The sequence below is a fragment of the Diabrotica undecimpunctata genome, chromosome 2 (genome assembly GCF_040954645.1).
Source record: "Diabrotica undecimpunctata isolate CICGRU chromosome 2, icDiaUnde3, whole genome shotgun sequence".
Classification (NCBI taxonomy): Eukaryota; Metazoa; Arthropoda; class Insecta; order Coleoptera; family Chrysomelidae; genus Diabrotica; species Diabrotica undecimpunctata.
Genome location: NC_092804.1, coordinates 130,130,845 through 130,148,131, shown reverse-complemented (window position 1 = coordinate 130,148,131; position 17,287 = coordinate 130,130,845). Strand labels below are relative to the sequence as shown.

The following is a 17,287-nucleotide window of genomic DNA, read 5'->3' as shown; positions in this document are numbered from 1 at the left end:
TCAATGTTATTTTTTGTCTGGTTTTAAAAATTGGAACAACATAGCTTTCTTTCCAAATTTTAGCAAAAGTTGAAGATGACAAAGATTTGTTAAATAGTAGATACAATGGCAATACAATTGTGCACATAAATTTTTTTAGCAACATGTTAGGAATACTATCAGGACCATTTGTAGCCTTATTTAGAAGATCCGCAATTTTCCTTAAGATTTTTAACTTTGAAATTTCTGCGCACTTAATGTTATTACTAATATTCATAACTTTATTTTCAAGAGGTACAAAATGTTTTGATTTTCAGTATAGACAGATTGAAAAAATACCTTACAAAAATTTGCCATCTCTTGACTGTCCATAGCAATTTGATTGGCATAAAACATTGAGCTGGGAAGACTATGGTTGGACTGTTTATCATTTATATACTTCTAGAAAGACTTTCTAGAAGGAGAAAGATTTCTCCATTAGTCTTTCATACAGACCTCTCATGTAGTTAGAAAAATAGATATCTGAAAGTCTACTGCATTCTAAAGGCAACTGAGAAAATTTTAGATAATTGTCAATAGATAGCTCTGCCCTGTAATGGTTCACTTATGTATGAAATTGTTCTTTTTCTGCTACTCATTTTGTGTAAACACACCAAATTAAACTGATGTTGTTACATAAGTTATTTATACATAATACTTCTTTCAGACTTGCTGTGAAACTATTCTAAAGTTAATGACCCTCAATTATCCCATTGTAACATCATGTGGCATGCAGGTCCTTTACGCATTGTTTTCGGCGCAGACTGCCGTAGTACCAGGAAAACTGAATGCTCAATTGATCACTGCTCTTTATGAATATCAGCCGTCCCTTTCAGATGTACAACCTACGCAAGCTTGGGTTACAGTCATGCAGCAAGCTCATGTCCATCTTGCTGAGTAAGTATTTGTTTTATTTAACATTGAATGCTAAATCTTCGATGGCAGACCTTTTTGTTATGTATTTTAGTAAACACAATGTATAGTAAACGCAGGCTTACATTGTGTTCAGAGTTTATAGCTCATGTTTTTCGGAAGAAATAATTCCAGAGCACGGCCTATAAATCTAGAACACAACTCCACTCCTAAGTATTCATGCATATTATAAAAATATATTTTAAATTTGGAGATTTATAGCCCCAAACTAATATTTATTTAAATCGTATTCTGTTTTTATTTGATTAATTTGTGCAATTGTATTTTTTAGTGTTGATGTTGCTCTAGCAATGGCGACGTTGCCTAAAATAATTGACAGCTTGACTCAATTGTGGCTCTCGGAAAAAGCTGAAATAATGACATCTGCAACTCATGCTTTAGAAATATTACTAAAAGATGCTCTCGTTACTGGATGTAGCTCCAAAGAGTTAGTAGGGCAGCACAGATCCAAAGTCGAAAGGTGTATTCAGACAATTCAGCTATGTTTGGGATACCAATATAACGCTTCTTGGCATCAAGTGTTACACATTGTTAGTGTGTTATTTGAGGTAAGTAAATCCAGGAGCATTTATTAAAGAAACGCCTGTGGTACAAGAATTAATATCATTTGAGAGAAATAAATTGAATGAAAAGGTCTAAATGTTAGAACAGTTCTAAGAAAAACATGAGACATATAATTTAAAAGAGAGTCTGTGAGTGTAATATATTGAATACCAGCGGTCCGACTTATTTGTAATTTTATTTTATATCATGGTTATAATCACATTAGCTTAGAAATATTTCTTTATTGTTGAATATTTTTTATATTCTTTTGTAGTATCATCTTCTCATTGAAAGCTTTCTTTTCTTTTTTTTTTACACCTTCTGATTAAAATTTTCATGATAGATTTTGGATACAGATTCACAAAAGATATTTTTGTTTTAGAAGTGTATTTCTGGCATAAAATTCTGACCTTTTTGGTAGTAAGACATACATATGTGACTTTTCTTAATATTACGTAAACTTTTTACAATCTTTTTATTAACAAAACTGCGAAAAATCTCTTGTATAATTTTATTTATTTAAATTAATATATAAGATGTTTTTATTGTAGGTTACAGGCCCGAACTGCAGTGATATGCTATTAGGACTACTTACCAACTTGGCAGAATTAAGGGATTCATACAAATTCAGTTATAACAACGAACTAGAACATGCTGTAGGGGCTGCCATCAGGTCTATGGGACCAGAAGTCGTTTTGGAAGTTATTACCTTAAAGGTATGTTTAGCTCCATATAATATGTAAGCACCATATAATTTTGTTTTGTTTAAACAGTAGTTTCAAATTAATTCAGTTCAAAAAGGAACTAACCATTTGTTGAATGCGTTGCACTCATGTCGATTATTTTCATTGAAGGACCTTACGTTAAACTATGTTTTTCATATGTTGCCAGGCGCGAGTATGAACAAAGTTACGATTTACTATGAGACAAACAATTATTTTCTATATTCAGTCCACAAATATTCAAGGATTATCTTGAATATCAAGGATATTAAATTCAAATAGCATATCGGTTGGTATCTGAAAAATGAATCGGTTGGTAGAATTGTCGGAATGAGAATTTCCCCATTCTTAAATTTTCCTCCGAGTATTGTCGCGTGTATTATATTGTATATATATAATTACTTTTTGTGTGTGTATAATTTTTTTTCGTCTTTATAGAAGAGAGTCTTTATACCTGCTAAAACATACCCTCCTCTGCCATCCAGCGCTCCGGAATCGGAATGGTCGCTGTAAGGCTGATTAACACTTCCGAAGCACTACCTTAATTCATTCACAGACTGTCAGCAAGGAGGCTCTCTGTCCCTTTTACCCTTTTTGTTTTTTTTTGTCCCAAAAATCGGGCTTTTTGAAAAAAAGAAGAACCCCGTTCCAGAGAGTGCGTGGAGGACCCTCATCGCTTCTAGGATGGCTTTACTCCCAGCCGAGCATTTCCTCCTTCCCCAGACTTACTCATTTTTTCGCGTCATATTAATACATATTCCCTATAACTTCAACTTACAACATCTTTCCCTCTTACCTTTGCCGTTGGTCCAGCTGTCTTTCTTCCTTTTCTTTCTACTTGATCACTGCACGGATGTTGTTGTGTACACTAATTCAACCTGCTTTATTTTCAATCATTTTTCTCACTGTCACAAAATCCACACCCCTCTCTCTTTCCATTCTGCTTCTTTCTACCATCCATCTGCTGCACACCAACATCGTATATGTTACAGTGTCCGGGTGTTCGCAGTATAGGCATTCATCCGTGTCAGTCTTTCCGAACCTGGAGAGGTAGGCCCTAAAACACCTGTGTCTTGTGAGCACCTGCATTAGAAAATAATCCAGCCACCTGTGACCACAGTCCACACAATCTCTTAAGTTCGGGATCAGCATCTTTGTCCAACTGTGCCACATCCTCCGTGTTGTTCCATTCTTCTTATCATCTTTTAATTGACCTTTCCCGTTCTTGTCTTCTCTCGAGTAAGATCTAGGTTTCTTTGTCTTCTCTCGAGTAAGATCTAGGTTTCTTTGTCTTCTCTCGAGTAAGAGCTCATATAGCTCTTTTCTGCTACCGCAGACAGTTCTGTAAGCGCATGTCACTTGTTCTGTCCACTCGTGTCATGAGTCTTCTGTAGGCCGGTATCTCTACCGACCTTAAAAAAATATATATCTAACTCTATGACGAAAAAATGTTATAAAATAAAAAATAATTGCATTTTTTAGTCCACATTCATCTCTAACTCGAACTCTGATTGTAGGTCTGTGAATACAACTTACAAAATAGTCGGGCCAATTTTCAATGCCAAGGCCATAAAAAAAAAAGAATAAAACAATTTGCTTCGATGCGTCAACAAATCTACAGTTCATTATAATTAACATATTTATATTCTCAAAATTTCTGTTTAATGTCGAGTAATATGGTCGTGACACTAACCAGAACGCTTGCAGAATATATGGCGATACAGAAAATACTGCTAATAGATTTTAATATAAATTTAATTAATATAAGCTGCATTAATGCTGAAACCCCCGTGTAATGTTTAACACTATCATTGTAACCAGGAAACTATATTTCTTCAAATAATTAAAAACAACGAACTAAATAGTTGTTCAGTTAATGTATAAATTAAATTTTTATTTAAAGTTGCTTAATTGTGTCGTATGAAGAAAATGCTAACAAAACAATAAGAAACTAATAATACCAATAATTATATATTTCAGAAACCTAACGGAGATCTCAATATAGATAGATCGTGGTTGCTTCCAGTTCTTAAAGAAAATATCAAATGCTCCACTTTGGAGTATTTCGTTAAAGGTATTTTACCTTTAGCTCTTTACTGTCATCGTAGATCTGCCCAGTTAGCTCAAAACAATGATGGAATAGGAGCGCACAGTTCAGAATTACTTTATTTACAATTATGGAATCTTCTACCATGTTTCTGTAGTCATCCAAAAGATATCAAGGACAGTTTTAAGGTGAGTATAGTGATGGTAGTATATTGTAGTTATTGTTTAACAAAAGAACAAATTTCTTTAAATTTAACGTAATATTCCACTACATTACAATGCAATTAATAGTCTTCGTCAATTATTGATACCTCTATTTCTAACTCATTTTAACAGTAATTTGTTTCTACCTACACATGTAAGTTCTGATTTTTTGCTTAAATATGTTGGGCTCAAATATATTCAAATTCAAGCATTTTAATTAGAACATATGATTATGGTATACGAGGATAGATTGATATTAAACTAGCCTTTGATAGATTGCGCTACTTGATACCGAATTGGTTTCGGTGTTGACATTTGCCATTCATGACATGACGTCTGTCAAAATTTTAACTTTTAATTAGTTTGGTTTTTACAGCCGTCAAAAGCAAGCAAATTTTGTGTTTTCGGAGAAATGGAAAAAATCGAGTATCGTTCGGTGATTAAGTTCCTCCACAAAAAGGGTAAAACGAATGTGCAAATCAAAGCCGACCTGGACGAAGTTTATGGTGAGGTTGCACCCTCGTTAGCAACAGTAAAACTTTGGAAAGCTGAATTTGTTCGTGGTCGTACGAGTGTTTTTGATGATGAGCGTCCCGGGAGGCCAAATGAAGTCACCACGCCGGAAATGATCAACAAAGTCCATGACATGATTATGGCAGATCGTCGAATTAAGCTCCGCCAGTTTATAGAGGTCCTAAAGATTTCCTACGAACGCATACACAACATCATTCACCATCATTTGGACATGAAAAAGCTACCCGCGCGATGGGTGCCGCGTTTGCTGACAATCGATCAAATGCAAAAACGTGTGACCAGTTCGGAGACGCTTTTGGCGATGATACGGCGCGATCCGAAGGATTTTTTTCGCCGATTTATCACCGTTGATGAATCCTGGATGCATTATTACACACCGGAAACGAAAAAACAGTCGAAACAGTGGCGCAAACGCGGCGAATAGCCGCCGAAGAAGGCAAAGAGTGCACATTCGACCGGCAAAGTGATGGCGACTGTGTTCTGGAATGCGAAGGGCATCATCCACATCGACTACTTGGAAAAAGGAAAAACAATCAATGGTGAGTACTACGCAGTATTATTGGATCGATTCGATGCCGAATTATGTCGAAAATGCCCCGGTTTGGAACGCAAAAAAGTGCTCTTTCACCAAGACAATGCACCGGCTCACCGATCGGCCGTCGCCATGGCAAAATTACACGAATTGGGCTATGAATTGGTTGAACACCCACCGTATTCCCCAGATCTTCCCGCCAGCGATTTTTTCCTGTTTCCAAACCTAAAAAAAAGTATAGAATCTGCTTTCATTCTTCGTTTGTTAATGTAGACGATATTTTTTATTAACTTTACGTACTGCGTAAATTGTATGTAGTAAATGCGACATTTAGTAATGTTTTCGATCATTTCGCTTGGATCCTGGTCAGGTTATATAAAATTATTCGATTATATAGTACATAATTGCACCTTAAAACATATATATCATCTTGTACTTAAATTATATATCTTATTTTATAGACTGTGGCTAAAGTTATGGGTACCGCAATTTCTGATAAGAAAGAACTTCGTTTAGCAGTTATGGCTGCATTAAGAAGGTTAATTTCTTGTGCCAAAGAGTCAGAAAATAAGGAAGATTTGCAGGAGATAAGTAGATTTGACAAAAATTATTTGCCAATATTGTTTAATGTTTATACTACCAAGCCCATTGGTACTGACGAAGAAGGTCAAAGATTGGCTGCATTGGATACAATAAAGGTGAGTGTAATATCGCTAAATCTGTCAGACTCACATTATAAAGCCAAATGAAAAAGCTTTTTTGACAAGTTTTTTAAAGTGTGAGCATGTCTATAGTGTCAAATACAAAAATACACACTATTTTATATATGTAGATAGCAAATTTATTTTATTTTCATAATATATTGAATTTGTTGTTTAATTAAAATTTTATTTTTAGTTATATTTATCGATTGCAAGACCAGAATTAACTCAGCAGCTCTTCAGTAACGCCATAGAACGATTAAATAGTAGTTCAGATGAACCAGAAGATCATTTTATAAAAGAATCGATCCTGGATTTAATTCGTGCTTTAGTACCATACCAAAATGCTCAGAATGTTGAAATTTTATATCAGCAGTGTATTAAAAACTTACCAGAAATAAAGAATAACAAAGAACAGAAAAAAGCTTACAGACTATTGGAAGAAGTATGTGGTAGTGAATCAGAAGGGTGCCAGACATTTGTTAAAAGTAATCGAAAGGAGGTAATTAGTTGGGTTTTTATTGTTAACTTAATTTATATACACATATAAGATGTTCAGTGATAAATCTATTACATGAATGGTTTCTCATTTATAAAATGAGTAAATATATTTATTATTGCACATTTTGGTACATACTAAAAGTACAGTATTTATATAGGTATTTTTCCTGTGGCTCTAACGCTGACCTTTTCACTATCATCTGTCAATCGTCACTGTCTTCGATTCTGCATCGCCACCTTTGGGCACTAAGCTACTGGGGGTCATTCTCTGCATTAATTCTTCATTGAGTAATCGTGCTTTCGGTTTATGGCGCTTAATAAAATGATTTACCTCCATTTAGACCATTTATGGGTAAAAATTCCCCTATAAAAGGTGACACCCCATTTCAAAGCATTTTTATTTCTCTCTGCATCAAAATACGATTTTTTGATTTTGTACTTATTCAAGAATATTGAATATTCAAGAAACAATAATTTTTATGTTTAAAACAAAGTCATAATACACTCTAATTTCAATAACAAGCGATACTAATATATTTGTTTATCGTCATAGGTGCAACGCCTACTTATGAAATCTCTCAACTCAGCTGCAGTCTCCAGTAAAGGCGCAAGATTACGCTGTCTTAACTACTTAATTAAGGCCCAACCTCAATTGGATCACGAAAGTAAACTCATCAAATCTGCTATTCCCGAAGCCATACTGTGTTGTAAAGACATCAACGAGAAATGTAGGACTACAGCATATGACCTTCTAAACACCATAGGAAACTTATTATTGGAACACGACAAAATGCAACAATTTTTAGAGTTGATTATAGCCGGTTTAGCTGGCACCCCACAACTTGTTAGTTGTACAGTCTTGGCACTGGCCTCAATCTTGCATCATTTTTCAGGTAAAGAATTTTTCAGCTTTAATTCAGGGGATATATTTAAGGTGGAATTTATCAAATATAAGTAACTAGCTGACCTGGCGAACTTCGTACCGCCTTAGAGTTAAATAATGTGTCGGTTCAATAAATAAATTTACAGACCATAAAAAAAATACCCAAAAACATTCTGCACGAATAAAGTTTAACCAACTTAATGCTTTCTGATAAACAGTATTTTTGGTATTTTTTGACGTACGTTAATATACAATGCTGATGGTTTTTCGACGCGCGAAATCCGTCACCGTTGAACACGAAGGTAACTGTTATCACAACTGTTTTAAAAAAAATTTTATACTCAAAGTACGAAAAAGCACTGAATATTTAAATGACATGAAAATAATTTATAAAAACATTACAAACGTTGTCAAAATAACACTTACAATTGCCAGTAGGTGAATCAATCACCGATCATAGTCCTATGGCTGTCATTTTTCGATCGATTTAGTTTTTGTGAGTAGGAAAAAGACGTAATATAAAAAATAATTCTCGAACAATGTCATACTTGTGCAAACATCCAGCGAATGGACTGTAAATGTGAAGATAGCCACGGTTTTAGCGATTCAATCGACAGGTGTATACGATGTAGATAAAAGTTTATGGTCGGTATAGTAAAATTTAACAGGATATCTAACACAGATATAAAATCATGTTTTCAGCGAATAGACAAATATAACAATCATATTTTCCCTTGGTCTCCCCTCCACATTCCTCATGCACGCCCATTAGTGAACTCCAGACGATTATTTCCGATCCAGCTTATACGTAAGAAACAGCGGCAGGGTTGCCTTATTACATATTTGAATTAAAACATTGAAGTGATTCAAAAAATTGGCGATCAGTGGCGCGGTTATTACCATTCAAAACTGGATGATGATATTAAAAGTGAAACACTAATTGACACAAATACTGGTACAAAATTTCTTAAATCCATGAGAAATTTACAGATTCGCATTTTTATTTTACGAAATTGTAACCTAATTTCCAATAAAACAAGATAATTTTGGCAACATCGCCATTTGTCCGTTCTCTTCAATGGTAAACTGCACACGAGACAGGCCGAACGCTAATTTTATCGTTTTTTGTTTCATTTTATAGAACTAATTTTTATTTTCACACCTACTACCTCTAAAAACTCTAATCGAAAATATGGTTTCAAAGAAATTATTTGGAAAATACCAAATAATTCTTATAAATTTCAAATAAATCTTTTTTTTAATTAAAAAACGTAATTTTTCGTCCAGTTTAAATTTAATATAATACACCTACTTCTTCCTAATGCTTTACTAGTACTGTTTTTATTTATTATTACCCATGCAGTACGCATGGCATACCAAACTAGTTCTGTTAGGCTCGATACCACAGTATTAAAATCAAAGTGTCATTACTTTGACGACGCGACGTTGCCAAATAATTTTGTTTAAAGCTTTTTTATTGTGGCGTCATAATGCAGTTTATTATTTTTATGGGGAATAAGGCACAATGTTTAATGTTTAAATTGTTAAATTAAACTTATTGTAAAGTAAAATTGTGGCAAATTCACAATAAAAAACAGTAAGCTGCTATTTAAATCAATTCGCCCAAATTTGATTATCTTAGAACATTGTTCTGGGCTGTATACTTCTTATGGAAAAATAAAAATATTTCTTTTACTATTTTCGTTAAAATTTCATCTTATTTTTTATTTCATTTTAATTTGATTGTATAATTATTTATAGAATTAAAATAGTAAACGATAAACAGCTAATGAATTTAAAAGAGCCCCGGTTCTCCACATTATAGACGGGGATACGCATCACTGCACTATCTAGTAAGGCATTTCATTAGTGGTATCTGTCAAACGCGAAATTGTTAAATGCGCTAAATTTAAATAATCGTTAAGTTTTCTGAAATTTTTTAATTTTCTGTGCAATTTTGTTAAATTTTCTTTCAGTAAAAACCTTCTACACAGTATTAGAAAACTTAAAAAAGAGATAAATGAAATTAGTAAATAAGGTATGGTGGGACATAGGGAAATAGGGATTTTTTATATAATAGATTTGTAAGTTCACTTTTCTCATAGTTCCGGTTCACAAAAGTATCATTCAGATAACAGAACCAACACATTGACTTTTATCTGCTAGTTATAGGGCTTGTTGTTTGATTCATTCTTTAAAAAAGTTTGCAATTATTGGGCTACAAGCACTTACCATTATCGGGTACTATATTATTTTTATTACCATACCATACATCCAGCAAATCTAAAATGTTGGAACAAGAAAGCTATTTATAAATAAAGATTCCTTGACATTAGCATATTATAAGTAAATATATAATTGATAATAATTTCTGTGTTATCGTTTTAGGTACACTAGGAATGGATAATATCAGGATAATTGTGGATAATGTTTGTACATTAGCTGGATCTCCTACGAGAGAAATAGTTGCATCATGCTTAAGTTTTATAAAAGTGTATATTACGACACTCCCTAGTCCCATGGTAGCTTCATCATTAGAAAATCTGGTAAATATTTTAATAGTAATAAAAAACAGTCAGACAGAAACATACATAATAAATGACCTTACACATTTACCGATTTATATCATTGGTCATTATTAAAAAAACTTTTTTATTGAAAATATCAATGGCTTAAATGCAAAATATCGTAACCATAAAACTGTTCAGAAGCAACAAAAAAAACTTGACTCAAAATGACTTCATTGAAATTAAACTTTTACTGTTATATATTTTTGTATTTTTCATAATTCAATATATTGCGAAGAAATATTTCATTTTTATTTAGTGTGTTACTAGATTTGTTTGTATTGCTAGTGTGGCATACGACTTTTGAAGTACCTACTACATATTGTCAAAGGAATTAGACAAAGTTGTAGACTCTTGCCATGCTTATTCAACCTGTACTTAGAGGACATCTTTGTACGATCTCTGGATGAGGCACAAGCGTACCAATTCTATAAGTTTTTCGGTGTATTAGTTCATGTGCAAGTGTGACAGAACTGTATTAGTTATCAATCGCAAGTGTTTGTACTTTGTCAAGCAGTCCATCCATAAGTTTCATCACTACATTTGTTGGTACAGTGCTATCTTCAGCATGTTCTTTTCAGCATACGACTTTTGAAGTACCTACTACATATTGTCAAAGGAATTGGACAAAGTTGTAGACTCTTGCCATGCTTATTCAACCTGTACTTAGAGGACATCTTTGCACGATCTCTGGATGAGGCACAAGCGTACCAATTCTATAAGTTTTTCGGTGTATTAGTTCATGTGCAAGTGTGACAGAACTGTATTAGTTATCAATCGCAAGTGTTCGTACTTTGTCAAGCAGTCCATCCATAAGTTTCATCACTACATTTGTTGGTACAGTGCTATCTTCAGCATGTTCTTTTCAGCATACGACTTTTGAAGTACCTACTACATATTGTCAAAGGAATTAGACAAAGTTGTAGACTCTTACTATGCTTATTCAACCTGTACTCAGAGGACATCTTTGCACGATCTCTGGATGAGGCACAAGCGTACCAATCCTATAAGTTTTTCGGTGTAGGAGTTCATGTGCAAGTGTGACAACTGTAGTAGTTATCAATCGCAAGTGTTCGTACTTTGTCAAGCAGTCCATCCATAAGTTTCATCACTACATTTGTTGGTACAGTGTTGTCTTCAGCATGTTCTTTTCCACTATATACGTTAAAATCGTAGGTATAACCACCTTTCAGACAAATTTTGAATAATTTTATCCCAAATTTGTGCCTCTTGTTGGTAATATACTGCTTGAATTTTAGTCGCCCTTGAAAAGGCACTAATGTTTCGTCAATGCACACGTTTTTCTTTGGAACGATGGCAGCCTTGAACTTATCCTTCAGTCTGCTAATCAAGGGAACGATCTTCTGCAAACGGTCATCTTTTGTTACTGAATTATCGTTGAAATGCAGAGCACGTTTTCTACAATAACTGGAAGCGATTCCTTGACATTACTTTTTTGATATTATTCACATAAAGATAATTCTTTGACCAGTACGAATGAAAATATTTAAAATGACATAATCCCATCCATACCTATAACTATACCCAGGAATTGCTTTATTTCGGCGACGCGGTGTTGTGCCACACGGTAATATGTGCGCTTTGTTTCTGATTCCTTTCCTGACACTGTGGGGCATAAGGATTTGTTTCTTCGGCCCAAAAATTAAAGAAAAAATCAAAATCAGTTAAAAAAAACGAATTAGGTATTTACCATCATGGATAAAACACCATCTTTTACAAAATATTCGTAGAATTGAAAGGGCGATTTTTTGTAGAAGTTTTCTTATAATTGTGTATGAAAACCTGCAGAATTATAATCCTCAAATGTAAATTTCTGTAAATTTTCGCCGTTGACCGGCCCCCAGATAATAGCTTCATTCATTGCATTGGATACTATTGGTTATTCTAAAATTTCCTGTTCAGAGACTTTAGAATGTTGGACAATGACAGATTCTATAGCATCATCAACATGTTCTCCGAAATTCGCATATTCTTTTTCTTTACAGGTGGACGCCGATACGTCTTGTCCCAACGGTTTGGTATTTCCGGCCACACGTTTTCTTTTTTATTCTGTTCTGAAGTACTCGACAGTTTCACTGTCACTAGAATCAGTTGGTTGGTACTCGTCCGAAAGATACGTGTCGCCAAACTCATCGGATTGTTCATCTGATAGAATTCCTTGCCAATATTTTTTAAATTTTTGTTGCCCTTTCTCGTACGACTGCATTGTACCGCTCTAATCTAAGTACTGACAAGAAAAACGCAAGCCACGGCGACGGTGGCTTCGCTTGTTAGATTTGCCGACACGTTATCAACAGGAATAGACAAGTCAAGGAGTGATGCTTTGGACTCTCATAGGCATTTTGTGATAAAAGTCTTGCTAGTGACCGCGAAACTCTAACGTGGACTGACATTTTGAAAAATAAAATTTTAAGCAAAATTCTCATTTTAGAGCATTAGATTTTGATTTGAAAGTTAAAGAAAGTAATAGAAATACTTAAAAAAAGTGATCGGCCAATGAAGACAAATTTTCAATATAGTGGCACTTACCTGTTAAGATAAGAAGCTACTGAGATTTGCATTTCGCTAGCCATTCCATTTGAGAGAGTGGTTCGGTTGCAGCTCATTAGAATTAATCAGAAGCGCGGCCAATAAAATTAAAATAGCGATGATGATTTCCAACCTCCGATAGGAGAAGGAACCTGAAGAAGAAGAAGCCATTCCTACTAATAAGAAATTGAGCAACAAAATTTGATGGGATCTGTCAAACTTGGCGCTATGACTAGATTTTTAGTAGTATATTCGTTATTTCATTATTGTAATGTAAAATATTTAACTGTTCGTTACTTTAAACTTATGTATCCAGGGAAGAAAGGGGTAGAAAAAAGAGAAGAAAGTTCTTAAATAGACGTTTTGTTATATTATCAGCATATGACGTTTATTCCATGCTACATATTTAATGCCCAATATTAAGGAGTTTTCATTTAATATGACAATGTATATTTTTATATGATTACAGATGAAAGGGTTATGTAATATGACGGAGGACTGCAAGAGGCATTTTAGGCTAAAAATTCGTGACATTTTGGATAGACTAGTCAGAAAATACGGCTGTGAATCTCTTACTCCTTTCGTACCAAATACTGACACAGTAATGTACAAAAGGCTTAGAAACTTAAGAAAATTAAATGCCAGAAAGAAGAGGAGGAAAGAAGAAGATAGAGAAGAGGAGAGTGATGATGAAGAATTCACTGTAAAGGCTAAACCAAAAAGGTAATTTTTAAAATACCAGTAACCTAGTTCTACTCGTATATTTTCAAATATTTCTTTCTATTTAAAAATAATTACTAATTTCCAGTTAACTATAAAAATTAAACAAATAAAAATATGTATAATTGCATACTTTATCATAATATAATGTTTACTTTAGAAATCCATTTTCTGCTAAATTGGACTGCTGTTACTTCATTTAAAATTTTAAATCTTAAATTTTCAATCATTTAAAATTAGTCGGGAAATTACCATATCACGGGTTTCCAGTTCGAATGTCTCACACGCATTTGCCACTTATCATTTTCCAATCAGACACGTCTCGTCAACATCAATCAAATTGAATCTTCATAGTGTTTCACAATCCCACAGTTGCTGTTATGAAAATAAAATTAAAAATAATTAAACTGAGACGACAAGTACAATAAATTAATATAAGAATGCTGAAATAAAAACGAATTAAAAAATAATATAAATATTAACCGAAGATCTACGAAAAATAACCAGAGTTATAAATGTTGCGGAGAGAGCTTGCAGATTGAAATGGAGATGGGATGGTCACGTGCCAAGACCGTGCATCCTGAATACAAACAGGGGAGGCCTATGTCCTGCAGTAGAGTGTATTTACACTTTTCCAGAAAAGGTTCAAATAATTAAATAGTATTATCGAGGCAATTCTTTGTCAGAATGTGTTGCTAATACTTTTGAAAACACTCATACCTTGTAGACAAACAATTGCAAATATTGCAAATAGTCAGTTTTGAAACACAATATTGTTTACAAGATTGTACAAAATGTCACAAGAGAAAAGAGATGTCCCCGGAAAGACAGCAGGAAATCGAAAGGGGATATAAAAGTAATTGTGCTACCATGCTACCATTGAGGTGGATAACTCCAGAACCACTAGAAGTGTGGCCGAGGAGTTAGAGGTGTCGCATACCACAGTTGATAAAGTATTAAAAAAATATGGCTTTAAGAGTTTTTAATATTCGAAAACTCGGGAGTTATTTCCCGGAGATCAATTTCGTAGAATGGAGTTTTGTGAATCTGGAATGAATGCATCTCACGAAAATAATTTTATAAAAAATATCATTTTTACCGATGAATCGTCATTTTCAGTACGGGGTCATCACAATCCTTCCAGAACGCGGTATTGGTCTCATGAAAATGAACATCGAAGTATTGTACATCGGACCCAACACCCTCAAAAACTTTGTGTGGACCGCCATTTTAAGCGACCATGTGATTGGTCCATTTTTCATCGAGGGAGTTCTGAATTCAGCTAAATATCGTGCTCTTTTACAAGATAAAATTATTCCAACTATTCATAATCTCCCAGTTGTACGTTTTGAAGATGTCTGGTATCAACAGGATGGTTGTTCCGTTAATAATGCGCGTATCGTGAGAAATTAGTTTTTCAGGATCGCATTATAAGCGAAACAAGCCAAATTAAATAGCCTGTGAGATCTTCCGATTTGGCTCTCGTGAATTTCTTTTTTTAGGGACATATTAATTCACCATATATGGCAACGATCTCAAGAGGGCACATCATCTAGTGCATGAATCTTAGAAAATAAAATAAGAAATGCATGTGCTACGATTACACTACACGTACTGTATATCAGTCCTGTCCTGTTAATTCCGGCTTCTTTGACAATTTCAAGAAGGATACTGAACAATAATGATAGCAGTGGGTCCTTGTCGCACCCCTCGCTGACTGGTTATGTTTTATTTCCATTTATTTTAACTCTATTCTCTGTTTTTCTGAGTGTCACATCATTCTTACTAATTATTCACTAATTTCCATTTCACGTAGTGCCTCATATAGTTCTGTCCGTTTTACTCTGTCAAAAGCTTGTTTAAAGTCAATGAATAGGGCCACTGTAGATTTTCCGAATTCGCAACTTTCCGCTTGTATTTCACGCAGCAAGAAAATTTGATCTACTGTGTTGCGCCCTCGTCTAAACCCGCATTGATATTCTCCTATGTCATTATCTTTTTTGGGATATCGTGTCTTTTATATGTACTGCAAGTCATTTATCTATCTTTATCTTTCGGTATGCATTCTTGTTCCCATATTTCTTTTTCAACTTTTCCAAATGCTTAATTAGTACTAGTCCTCCATATTTGAACATTTCAGCTGGTACTTCATCCTTTCCTGGGCTCTTATTTTTCTTGAGTTTATCTATTATTTCTTTAATTTATTTTTCAGTAGGCGGTCTTTCCTCTGTTCTCTCTTGATCGGTATTGTGCTTCAGTTCTCCTGCTTCTCCTTTTTATTCTTCTGCTTCTGCTTCTTCTTCTTCTATTTCTATGGCGGGTATTTCATTTAGGGGCTCTTCGAAGTATTTTTTCTATCTGTACATTATTTCCTCGTCACTTACTAAATTTCTTCCATTTTTGCTTTTGTAGTGTATAGGTTTTCTTTGGTAATTCTTTTTCTCATTTTTCACCCCTTGATATATATCTAATTTCTTTATTAAAAGCTTTCTTCTAAACATTTTAATTTATCTTCATTGTATTTTTTTTCTTTGGTCTTGGTATACCGTTTAGAACCTTTGTATACCGATTTGTCTTTTGGCTCTTCTTCTTTGTTCGTTATATTTTTTTCTCTATCTCTGATGTATCATTTTTAGTCTTAATTTATTTCGTTCATCAACTTCTATTTTACATTTCTCATCGAACCAATTTTTGTATTCATCTTTTATATTTTTATTACTGGCTTGCGCTGCTTTGGTCATACATGCTTTGATTTGCATCCATGGTTGTTAAATATTTTCATTTTCAGCAATGTTATTTAATTCTCTCATGACTATTTTTTTCTTATTTATTTTGTTCTTCTGGTAGTAGTCTAGTAGGTTTAGTTGCTTTATACTTTTTTTCCGCTGGTTTCTAAAAACTGGCATAAGCTGCTTCATTTGTATTCCAACTATAAAATGATCTCTGTCTTCTATGTCTTTTTCAACGAGCACATGATCTATTCGGGTTTACAGTTTTCCCATCTGGCGACCTCCACGTTCCTTGGTATATTTTTCGGTGTTGGAAGGACGTGCTCATAATTATCATATTTTTTTCTTTTGCAAAATCTATTAAGAAGTGACCATTTTCATTCGTTATTTCATGCAAACTATATTTTCCTGTAGTGGGTACATATATTTCTTCTTTTCCTATTATTGCATTAGCATTACCTAGTACTATTTTTACATCATATTTGGGAATATTTTCAAATACTGAATCTATTTGATTATAGAAATCCTGCTTCATTTCTGTTTTTCTCTTCAGTCGGTGCGTGTATGTTTATAAATGTTATTTTTAGGCATTTTCCCCTTATTGTTAGTACGCATATTTTCTCTGAAATTGGTTTGAAGTCAACAAATAACTTTTAAGTCTAAGTTTTTTAACTTTTTGCTTACCACAAAGCCTGTGCCCAACAGTGTATTTTCTCCTCCGCTATTGAAAAATAAATAGTCATTTATTTCCATTGAGTTTTGCCCTAGTTGTTTCGTTTCCTGTAGTGCTACTATTTTGAACTTATATTTTTTGCATTCGTCGACTAGGTTTTTTAGTTTTCCTTCCTTGTATGTTCCTCTTACATTCCATGTTCCTATGGACGAATATGTACGAATACATATTCGTTTTAAGTTTTGTTTTCATTAATAATCTGTACATTTTGTACATCTCGTGTACTTTTACTTTGCTAAGTCGCCTTCGTTATTTTAGCCTGTTTTAGTTGTGCTGCTAGTTTTTTAGTGTTACCTTTCTCTGTTTTATTATTTGTTGTTGGCTGTTATTCTATGTCCTAATTTCTCCGTTTATGATTAGTTTCTGGTCTT

At 33.8% G+C, this 17,287-nt stretch overlaps 1 protein-coding gene across 1 annotated transcript in view; it reads left to right on the top strand.

The window, feature by feature from the left end:
* The window catches only part of LOC140434870 (RRP12-like protein), a 39,640-nt gene that overhangs the window by 4,239 nt on the left and 18,114 nt on the right, over positions 1–17,287 (top strand). Inside the window, exons 5-13 of the mRNA XM_072523459.1 lie at positions 686–915; positions 1,223–1,499; positions 2,046–2,210; positions 4,197–4,451; positions 5,994–6,230; positions 6,430–6,735; positions 7,288–7,627; positions 10,006–10,163; positions 13,204–13,457. Coding sequence (XP_072379560.1) covers positions 686–915; positions 1,223–1,499; positions 2,046–2,210; positions 4,197–4,451; positions 5,994–6,230; positions 6,430–6,735; positions 7,288–7,627; positions 10,006–10,163; positions 13,204–13,457 — 2,222 coding nt within the window. The remainder of the gene's footprint in view (positions 1–685; positions 916–1,222; positions 1,500–2,045; positions 2,211–4,196; positions 4,452–5,993; positions 6,231–6,429; positions 6,736–7,287; positions 7,628–10,005; positions 10,164–13,203; positions 13,458–17,287) is intronic.